Genomic DNA, 11,590 nt, shown 5'->3' with positions numbered 1-11,590 from the left:
GAGTTGGTAGCCCAGGTCTCACCTTTGTGTCATATGGGGTGTGACGTCACAGCTTCACGTGGGTAAGACGTGGCTACCGGCCGCGCTACGCTGAACGCTCCAAACCTAGAGTAGTATTGCTTTCGCAGTAAAACAACAAATAAGTTTTGAATGTTTCGCGGCATTACTGCCCTCTTGAAAAAACATCGCCTCGATGTTCGAAAACCAAAGCAACACAAACATAAACATTACAAAGTTTAAACACCACAGATTCTTTAACGCGCGTAATATGGCTTCAGTCGTACATCATGTACTATTCGTTCCTTGATAATTCTTAATCGTTTCCTTAACCTTCAAGGGAGAAGGAAAAAACGTGTCGGGAAAAACAATTATTAAGTGATTATATCTTTTCATATCTTTTTTTTTTACCCCTTCTGGTGTGTTTTGCGCAAGTTCTATATATTTGTTATCATTATCATTGAAGAAATTGTATAAATATGTGTTTCTTTCCAATAAAAAAAATAGTTGCGAGTCAGCGCTCGTATGTACGTCTTCGTCCTTTCGTCCCGTGTCTTTTCGCGCTGTGCCCTTCCAGTAGGAATCGATACCAACTTGCCCAATTGCCTGTCCTTATTAAGCATAAACACCTAAACAAGTAAGTGTTCAACGACACCGTGGCGTACCGTATGACACGCTTGCAAAGAAAATTGGGCATTAAAGACGTGTGCTAGGAAAATATATTTATTTGGTATCGTGAGAAGACACCTTTTTGATACAGTTCGCTGGCATTAGTGGAAGGGAACAATAGATGATTTTGCTTTGGTTGAAAGGTATCGCCAGGCTTGAAGCCACAAGTCCCGCACAGTGTTATCGGTCACATTCAGTGATGGTGCCCAGCGCTGGGGTCGCATGTGGTGGCAGCATTGTGGACTTCGGTGATTTGAGCCCGCTGCATAAAAAGAATATAGTTGAACATGACATCTACCCAGCAAACACTACCGTACAAGCGGCTAGGAATTTCACTTCTCGAATTGAAAAAAAAAAATTATTTCATGAGGGTAAGCCTAATTGGAATAATTAAAAGCAAGCGTTAAAATAATTAGCGTTGACATACTCATTGGCTGTTTCAAAAAGCAGCGTTTACAGCACTTGTCATAACATTAAGTTTTCGTATCCCCTCGGTGGGGAAAGCGATGACTAAGCGTCTTCTATTTAATCGGACATTTTGCTGGTATTCTGGCTCTAATGTTGACATACGAGGCGCGAAACATTGCGGAACCATCTGCGAACAAGCTGCCACACTTCTTGTCGCTCTTATTTTTTTAGCTTTCTCTTTGTAACGTTACCCTTGTAATTGTTCGGGAAACATTGCCTTTGTCGAGTTTTTTTTGCAAACCTTTCCCTTTGTAACTTTCCCGTGGTTACTGTTCAAGAAACCGTGCCTTTGTTAGGTTTTTCTTGCAAACCTTTCCTTCCGCTCAACACAAAGTATTAGTTAATAATGTCGTTAGACTCACAGACAGTATTTTATTACTGAAAAAACACGCTTAATTATATCGTTCACTTGTCAAGAACAGCCAAAAGAGAGAAATAAGAGGTGCATAGAATGTCTGAGGCTATAACGATTCAGAAGAACACTCACCGTGAAATACTTGGCCATTGCTTTTTCCTGCAGAAGAAAAAATCGACGAATACTCTTTAGATTCAAGCGTTGTTGGGCACAGTTTCATGGGACCAGTGCTGAAGCCCGTAGTTTCGATAACTGACGCAACACAGCGTACACTACAGAACTATGAGATAGAAATTGCGGCAGCGAAAATCTTTTCGCGCCGAATTTTTTTTCTGGTAGCTACACTTCTGCTCAATATGAATGGACTCAAATGAACTATTGGCAGTTCTAACTTTTATTTTTTTTTTCTATTCCTGATAATAAACCACGTTAAAAGGATAGATTCGTATAATTTTGTTTTTCTCGTAAATTGACTCTATGGCTCTCACTCGGCCTGTCGATGTTTTGTCTGGCAGTAAGACTCGCATTTATTACTGCTAAATTTTAACGCGAAAAATTTGCCGCCACTACAATGATGCTTGCGATGTTTACACCGAAGAAGACTTTCGGATCACGGATTCGACGTGATGTCCGTGTAGCCCCCTCAAGATTCGGAAAAAATCCAAGTCGTGGCGCGCAGTTTAACTCTATATTGTACTTGGGGATGTGCCAACAGCTATACTTCGTTCTTTTTGTTTGTTGTTTTTTTTTTCGTTTTTTTTTTTCTGGCATATAAACCTCCATTTTCGAATACCCTAAACCTTTGTCGTTATAGGATGCTGTTATCTGTCGGTACTGGTCAGGTTCAATTTGACTTTGGTGCATCTTAATAGCTGCTGCATGTCCAGTTGCCATGACCCCAGCAGAAGTCATTTTCACAAGCTTTATTTGCAGGCTAATTTGATACATATATAACGACAAGCTATTTTTTTTCTGCTTTGTTCTTGCTGTTTGTATATTTTAAATTCATTTTTTTGTTTCTTTTCCGGTCGAATATTAAAACGAGCAGCGTGAAAAGCGGGAAAAAGTTTTAACAAATATCATTTGCTTCAGATTCTTGCAATAGCTATGTGGTTTGTAAGAAAACAACTATGAAAGTGTGCAGGTAACGTTGGTCAATAAAATATTATTTTACACCATCGCTTGTGCATCAAAAAATACCCGAGCACCCTTGGAGGTGACTAACGACTGTACGTGAGAAAATGTCTAAGTGATACTCCAGAAGGCGCTGCAGGAATTCCCTTACAGTGATGCACAGCTCTTTTTTGTTTTTAGTCATAACTCATATATTATGATCTCCTATTTAGAAAGTTGCTGTGGCTTCCAGTGGACACGAATTTCTTGAGTATTTCGGTAAGAGATCTTTTTTTTCCGCATTGGACGGACGTGCAAGCGACGAAACAATTTTCCACGTACGTTGTTTTGAATGAAGGCAACTTTCTCTACGCCCCTTGAAACTTAAAAAGAGACTTTTTTCTCCTTGGAAAGGGCTCGCTTTCTGGTTTACCCACAGCAGACGCTAAGCACCCGCGACAGTCGGCGTGCTAAAAGACGAGCTCAATGTATAAGAGAAAACGATGGTTTTACCAGGTCATTCCCCACGCACAGCTTCCGGATGACGCAAGTGTTGTCCCGGCAGCGCAGAGCCTTCGCTGCGTTGTCGAAGCTTTGGTTCGCCTGTAACGTATGGACAAGTTTATTAACCCATGTACGATATTGCTACGAAGAAAATCTAATGACGAAGCATGTACGGATCAGCACCCCGCGCAGAGAAATATGCAAAATTATATCAGAAACATTTACGCACTTCTTACATCAACTTAAAATGTATGTATGTACATAGCGCTGCTTTAGTGCTCATTTCATCCCATCTTTCCTTACAGCTAATGAAGTGTATTCTTGTGCAGCCGCAACGTCTGTAGTTTTTATACTAAATGGGACCACTGCATTTAAAGCTAGATGCAAAATATTTGTCAGTCCGTCCAATAATCCAGTACACTACCCCTTCTTTTAACGTAATATGCATGCGCTGTCGCTGATAAAACTGGCTGCAAGAGCCGATTCGTTTTTACTCCTCGTCTTTGATCGCCTTCTTTTGAGTGCCAATGTCAATGTCTCTAGCACGAGCACGAAATATTGGTGCCTCATGCGAGCTTCAATCTTCTCTTTAAAAAAGGCTGTGCATATTTGCTGACCTCCATCAATATTGTGCTGAAGCAGTGACAAAACGGATCCGAAAAATTACAACATCTCTTCAAAGTACCCAAAACTCAATTAACTGAAGAAGTTTCATTTACAAGCCTGTGCTCGTGTAAATCTAAAGCTTTACACCTTCTCTCGGCTGAAATGAGTGCAGCTTTCTTCAACACCCTTTTTAATTGTGAGACAACTGTAGGATATTGTGTGATAGTATCATGCACAGGTTGGGGAGAATGATTTAAGCTTCGTATGCATCGCATAACGCTTGCTTGTGAAGATAGTCTTGCGCTCCGAGTAATTCAGACTGCCGTAAAAACCAATGGGACTCATTTTTCACATAATATAGCAAGAAACAGCAAGCCTGCCAAAAGAGTATCTGTGGACAAGTTGATTGTTAAGGTGCAATTTTGCGTTATGAAAAAATTACCTTCAAAAGCGCTTTCCCAGGATTTGAGCAAAACTTCTAGATACTTCTGTCGTGAAGAGCAGGCTTCTAAGAAATTCTCCAGCGGAACTCCTCTACTTGATTAACTAGCCTACACTAATAACAACCGTATCTTTATACTTAGTACGGTACTTCAGTGGTGGGGGCTACAGTGCGCTAATAGTACTTTTTTAAAACAAAATCATGTCCGAGTATTGCAGTTTTTCCGCCGCGTTAAACACGATTCGTGCAGCTAATGACCAGATCGAACACGAGTTAAGTAATAATAAAATGAAATCGAACACGAGTCGAATGTCTTTACTAATTCCCGCTGCCAGTCAGAATGCTTGTACAAAATTAATATTTGAGTGGAATAGTGAGTAGCTAGCAACTACTTTGCAGTAAGACTTAAAAGTTGACCAAAAATGCATTTTTATAGTTTCCTATGGGACGTTAAACCACACAAACCCTAAACCAAACCATTTTGTTAGGGATAGTTAATAAACTAGCACTACATGTCAGCAGATGAGAATGGCAAAGAGCTATGCATAAACCATGGTCCTTTATTTCAAACAACCGCCCCCCCCCCCCCCCCCCTCCTCCTGGATCCGTTTGATGTTAGAATAAGAGAAGCACAGGAGAGTGTCAAGACAGAATGACTGTAAGATACAAGTGCACGTTTGATTCATGCCGGTGGTATAAATCACACGGAAGCAATTTTGTGTGCCATCCCTCATGGCCCGCGTGTAGCTTTGGAACGTTATCCCGTCCACATCTGCCTGCCTATCATCTGTTAATTCCATCCATTGTCAGGGAACCTTAAGATTGCACACGACGACATTAAACTTAATTATGTCTCTTGCAGTGGATTGACACGCTGCAGATGTGAAAGGCCGTAAATGAAATAATGAAGCATAATTTCGACTTTAGCGGTCACTTTAGTAAAGCTGCAGGTCTGTAGTAGTCAGAAGTGTGCGACCTCAGTTTGATGCGACTTTCGCGCAGATGCTGGAACTTTACACACCATTTTTTTTTTTTTTTTCAGATGTCAAATAGTAATGTGCCTGTTCAAGTTGGCAAGTAACTTGCATAACCTGCCGCAATGCACTGACGTTTTTTTTTTACTATTTTACAGGCACTTTAGTTCATGCTGCGCCACATCGCGACCGACTACGCTCTGTTCCTGCGCACTTTGATACCAGAAAAAGAAACGGGTGGAAGGCATGTCTTACCGCTGCCGAGATGGAGCGGCGGATGCACTGCAGTTCACGTTTGAGCTGGCCATCATTTTTATCTGTACATAAAAGATAAGCCACATTACGCACTCATTTATCAACTGTACACATCTGAACATTTAACGTTTCAGTTTCAACCAGAGGGAGCTCTGTTGAAAAAGCACAATTCGCCTTGCGGATCTTCAACACTGGTATGCATTCGCTGCGATTTCTACTTCTACTGGACTCACCGTCTTCTTTCCGGCTAAGAATTTGTCTCATAATAATTAGTGGTTATTCGAGTCAACGATGAGAGGCCAACGAAAGCGCGTCTGTGAAATTGTCATTGATTTCAACGCCAACGAAAATAAAGGCCATTGAGGTAATGTGCTCAAATCTGGCTCAACGTCATAGTACTAGTACCCTGGATCGTCTCTAAAACGTTTTTACCATTTACATTGACTTCTACATTTAGCTTCATCTCAAGCAGCCAAATGTTTGCTCCTCAGGCTATCATAGCCACTGAGCAGCAGACACTGAAAATCACAAAGGAACCATTTAGTTGCAACACCAAAGCTTGTAGTATAGCTTATTATTGTTTACATCCCCAGCCTGTATACTCACCGCACAGCTCCAGATGGTGCGAAAAGCTGACTACAACGAATGTGGCGAGCAGAACGCAGACCAAGAATGCCTTCATTATTGCTATTTGACTCTCAGCAACGTTTGCTGTTCCGAGGTAAAAAGTGAGAATACCCTGAGGAAACGGCAGGCTGCCTTTTTATACGCAGAGAAATGTTTCCCACCAGGTTGCAACCAAAGCCCAGGGACAGCCACTAACATTTCAGAGACAGAAACAAAATGACATCAGAGCGAGGCTCCTTCAACGCTATTGGCCGCACATAGTGTCGAGACAAACCACTACAACGCTTGCGTGGCCGTCGGCGCCGTCAGCAACACCCTTCCGCTCTTTCTCACGTGCCGCCAGTATGAGCGAGCACGCTCGCTTCTGGGAGCAGAAGCGGCACGTGAGGAAATCAAGGATGCCAACGGATCGCCACGGAGGACGCGCTCGGGTTTCTCTCCTGGTCGCAGCATTGGTTGCGAGACGCCCTGAAACCGACCTCGCGCCTTTGGTTCCTCTCCTAGAATTATTGCTACAGTATAAGCAGAATCGTGAGCTTGGGTTGCCAGCTATCTGACGGATTTCGCAGGTGTTAGTGCGTGATTTAGATGAGCGCACGTTTTGTGCAAACACATGTTCTGTTCAATTCCGCTCTCTAGACTCGCTTCATCGTACTTATGCTTCTTGCCAGTTGGTTTTCGCCTATTTGCAAGGGCAAAAACGCTCAGCTGTCCGCTGACCGATTGCGAGCAAGGATATACTAGCTCGATCTAGCAACGTTTTTCATACTAGCTGTTTTTCTTATGACGTGAGACCAGCCGTTGCAAAGTGCAGTTATTTCTCTGCCACGTCTCTGTGTTAGACGGCGTGCACCTTATTTTTCATCCGAAGTTTTCCTGGTGGCTGGTGGCTGGTTTGGTGGTTGCACTCATATTTGACAGCAACCAATGAAGTTGGCGTGACATCTTCGCCACTGCTTTTATTGATCCTGCCTAGATATTGTCTTCCGATAGCCACCTTTTAATACTTCATGAAAATTCCTGGAACCTTCGGAATAAATATTAATTTCTAATTTTACGCGCAAAGTAAGCATGCTGCTCGCGTTGGATAGATTTTTTTTTTATTTCTCAAACTTCAGTTCGACCTCAGTTCGTTCTCAATGTCTGTGTCCAGCGTTCTAGCCCGTAATAGTGACTTAGTATGGGCTAAGCATCGTTTAGTCTTTCATTTGCGATGTTTTTTGAACCCATTGTAAAAGTTGTTCAGCCACTCTCTTTATAACCTCGCGAGAAAGCTTTGCAGTGGTGGCGCCTCGTCGGTGTGCCATTTCCTCTAATATGTCCGGATAGGTTCATATTTTGCCGTACCATACACCGTACCCTCAAATTAGAGCATTTTAGCAGAGCGAGGGCATACTGGCGTTGACGTATGCTACACGCAGGCTGCGCAGGCGCAGGGCCACACCTTGCCACAGCTATGCCAGTGCACGTACGCACGAGGCACCTGGAAGATCGGTATACGCCTACCCTAGTACGCCTCCGCTATGCTGTCCCTCTGTTAAGGAGGAAAATAGGCCTAGTAGGAAACAGTCGTTTAAAATCATGCTGCTCTGCGCTTTTTTCAGGGAGGAAGATGAATACCATAACTTCGCCAATATATTGCTGAAAAGCAGGCGATCTCGCTTGGGTTCTTCTCACCAATCTTGCACATATAGGGAAAAAAATAATGAATGAATATGTATTGACGTTTTTCATTCGACCGTTTTACGCAACTATTGTTCATACGCAGCGTTTGTGCAAATTTGTTTTATTTATCCACTTTATTTTCGATGTACAGAGTACATTACAGAGGGGAAGAGCAATTAATAACAGTAAAAAGAACATGAAGCCTAATAATGCAATGATACAAAAATAGGCGTAAAGTATTATGGCCAACAATTTTCTTAAAACAAAATGTTTGCTGAAGAACAATATGATGCCGGGCACCAAAATAGCAGAATAAGTCAGCTAAAGAACACAAACACACTACTTCGTTAATTAATGTTGTAAGGACATTTTTAAACTAAATGGGATCAGTGGTGCAAGTTAATAATGCAAATAAGTAATCGATCCATTCTTAAGAGCTTCCTGGAAAATATGATTTTCCAAATGTCACTTATTGCAGTGGGGTTTTAAGACTTCTTGTTGGGGATTACAGTGATTAGAAATTAAGGGCGCTGGCAGGAGCTATCGGGATCGAAGTTTAGAATTATAGCAGAAAATCTGATCAAGGAGAAACATGCAGGTGTATTTTCGGCGTGTAGCTAGTGGCATGAAGTTTATGAACGATTTCATTTGCGTGACGCTAGCTTAACGTTGGTATTTAGGCAAAATAAAACGCGCTATACTCCAGCATGTATGCCAGTTTAACGTGTTTATAATCCAACGCAGATGGAGCGTATTCGTTTTGTGGTCGCACATAGGTCGTGTGAAATAATAATTTAAGGATGATGCAAGATAGAAAGAAGTATAAAAGAAAATACCACAGTGTTTGTTTGCTTGAATTCGATATATTCAGTATCTAATTTTCAGGACAGTGTTATGTGCACGCCGAGATACCTTTAAGATATTACGTTTTCAAGGGGATGACTGTGAAGAAAACAAGATAGACATGTTGTATTCGAACGAGAAATCCTTATAGAGTTTCATTTTTAATGTTGAGTTCCATTTTGTAAGCAAGATATTAATCAAGAGAGAGTGAATATCCGATTGTTAGCTATTTTTTGTATATCGCACAATCATCAGCAAATAAACAAATTCTGCAGGTAACAGAATTCCGTAAGTCTAGATACATTGGTAATAGCAAGGGGCAATTACGGATCCTTGAGGTACCATAGAACCAAGCGGTGTAAAAGAGGGGAATTAGCGCCATCTGTGCTGACCAGATTGAACACTATAAGAAAATAATACACGGATCCAGTTAATAACGGCAGGGTCAGCATTCATAACACTTAATCTGTTCAAAATCAGTAAGTGAAACATTTTAACGAAAGCTTTAGCAAAGTCAAGAAATATGCAATCATTTGAAAAAACGGAGTTGAAACAGAAGTGTAAGTCGTTAATAAAGGAAAGTAGTTTAGTGCCACAAAGGAAATCTCAGGGGGTAAGACCGAAAAGAAGTTCCAACAAGTGTGCCGCCATCATCAAACTCATCAGCATAGCCAGCATAGCTTTTTCTCACTAAGTCGAAAATGAGCTAGATTTGGACTGGAGTTTAAAAACTCCTGAACGGCAGCTTTCCCTCTAGAGTTTGTGTATTAGCGTCTCTCATAGCCTGAGTTGCTTTGGGACGTTAAACCCGACAAACCAAACCAGAGGTTGTGTATGACATCTATGGGAAACTTTCGGAAGCCACGCTGTGTTAAAAAGAAGTTATTTTCAATAAAAACAACAAGATCAGTGAAATTATGTTTCATTACTTTGCATGGTAATCATGTGAGAGATATGGGTCGATATTAAGACGAGTTCGGTTTATCTCCGGCTGTATCTACTCGTATGGTCACAGCAGTTTTCCAACCTCTGCAGGTAGTGCACCATGTTGATACGATTGTGAGAATTTGCATTTCAGTATCATATAACTATACTCTCTGGTAATCTGTAAAAATAAATGCCCTTTATACCATCAATTCCGCTAGAATATGCTCGTTTCAAATTATCGGTAATCCGTATGATGCCTTGTGACTCGACCATATTGGGATCTATCATGAAATGGTTGCACAGTTGGAGAACGGGAACTTGGATAAAATTTCAATGTACAATTAGAAATTAAGAATAACAGCAACTAAAGAAACTATGCAACTAATGACACGCAGAGCGGCCCTATAGCACGTAACAGTACGCGAAAGCATAAGCAACGGCTTCACATCGTTGCAAAAGCAAGGGCGAATGGATGAATTATAAGTACTGGCATAACCGCACGCACGCACGCACGCACACGCGCGCACTCACGCGCGCGCACGCACACACATACACACTCACACTCAAACGCACACTGGATGAGAAACTCAAAGCTAGTTGTCAAACAGCTATCGAAGCCATGAACAAGCAATGCTAGCACAAGAAAGTGAACACAGTAAAGACTCTGGACACAGTCATGAGACACAAGGAAGTAGTCACCGTAATAACTAGTAGTTGAAGTAGCGTAGTAATTGTCAAGGATGCGGCCTCAAGTAGACTAGCTTCAGCGTGATGCTTGTTTTTGCAGCGTGCGTATCAACCACAGGCCTAAGAAATTTGTTTTGCTGAAATGATTTTATAAAAGACTGCGGTATTTTTTAAAATAGTGTCTTGTAATTATCATGTTCTGGCCCGTCAAATAAATGCGAGCTACTTTGTAATCATCGTGGCCGTACGCATGCTGTAGACTGTCTGCACTACCGTTTCGTTATTAGAAGGTGCTTCCTATTAGGCTGTTCCCAAGCTGAAGAGATGAATACGCATTTCCGAACTTTTCTTGTGAGGGGAATTTTAAATACGACAATGAATAGATAACATATTGCTCAGGACTTCTATGTTTCACCTCCGGCCGCACCTTTCCGCGCGTTTCACTAATCAAGTCTTCGCAAAAAAGAAGCTACGCAATGCCCATCGGAGGGAAGGGAGGCCAGAAGTAGTAGTATTGGAGTGCGCTTGCCTTGCCTCTGTACCTGGGTAGATGCAGGGAAGGTCTGGAACGTGGACCTTACTCCGTCATCTCAACAGTTACCCTCCCCACCTTGTGTAGTTTGCTAAAAAAAGTTTCTATCCACCTGGGTATATCTCTGAAAAAAAAAAAAATCATGTTTGATCGTGCATTGAAACAAAATGGTGTGCTTCTATTTAATAGCCTTGAAAAATTCTTAAAATTATTTAGGCTTTCCGTATGCAAGCGCCGCGTTCCAGGACATTAAACTCGGGCCATTAAAAAATTTCACCGCAAGCTGTGAATTGCTGAGGATTATCCATATGCGTGGACTTCTCGCCGATATTACTGAATCGATGGAGGGGGCTCGAAAAGGTTGAAATTTGTCCGACTCTATGACGCTCAAGCCTCCTTTACTAGGGAGCATTTGCAAATACAATACTGCGGTGTGTGTGTGTGTGTGTGTGTGTGTGTGTGCGTGTGTGCGTGTGTGTGTGTGTGCGTGTGTGTGTGTGTGTGTGTGTGTGTGTGTGTGTGTGTGTGTGTGTGTGTGTGTGTGTGTGTGTGTGTGTGTGTGTGTGTGTGTGTGTGTGTGTGTGTGTGTGTGTGTGTGTGTGTGTGTGTGTGTGTGTGTGTGTGTGTGTGTGTGTGTGTGTGTGTGTGTGTGTGTGTGTGTGTGTGTGTGTGTGTGTGTGTGTGTGTGTGTGTGTGTGTGTGTGTGTGTGTGTGTGTGTGTGTGTGTGTATAAAGGCATAACAATATCCATATCACATGTATGTTATTTTTGCGGAACAAAATGTTGTTCAGCCTCCTACTGCTCAAAGCGCAAAATGTGAAGAATAATGCGCAATCATTTCAGTCAACAACAACAGTGGGAAGACAGTGATGAAGTATTTGTTGTCTATATGAAAACTCGAGAACAGCAAATTTCAAATGTGGTT

General features: G+C 41.9%; 1 protein-coding gene across 1 annotated transcript; it reads right to left on the bottom strand.

Annotated features, from left to right (window-relative positions):
- Positions 1-704: 704 nt before the first annotated feature.
- LOC146203946 (antimicrobial peptide microplusin-like) lies at positions 705-6,135 on the bottom strand. Its single transcript, XM_084585991.1, has 5 exons — positions 5,990-6,135; positions 5,384-5,445; positions 3,116-3,205; positions 1,622-1,648; positions 705-928 (listed from the first exon to the last, which is right to left on the bottom strand). The coding sequence occupies exons 1-5, from the start codon at positions 6,063-6,065 to the stop codon at positions 860-862; spliced, it is 324 nt and encodes a 107-aa protein (XP_084442117.1). The 5' UTR covers positions 6,066-6,135; the 3' UTR covers positions 705-859.
- Between the last annotated feature and the right edge of the window lie 5,455 nt (positions 6,136-11,590).

The sequence above is a fragment of the Amblyomma maculatum genome, chromosome 1 (assembly GCF_055883805.1).
Source record: "Amblyomma maculatum isolate TAMU_Amacu chromosome 1, ASM5588380v1, whole genome shotgun sequence".
NCBI classification, from domain to species: domain Eukaryota; kingdom Metazoa; phylum Arthropoda; class Arachnida; order Ixodida; family Ixodidae; genus Amblyomma; species Amblyomma maculatum.
The sequence above is the reverse complement of the archived record's forward strand: the minus strand, read 5'-3'. Positions and strand labels throughout refer to the sequence as shown.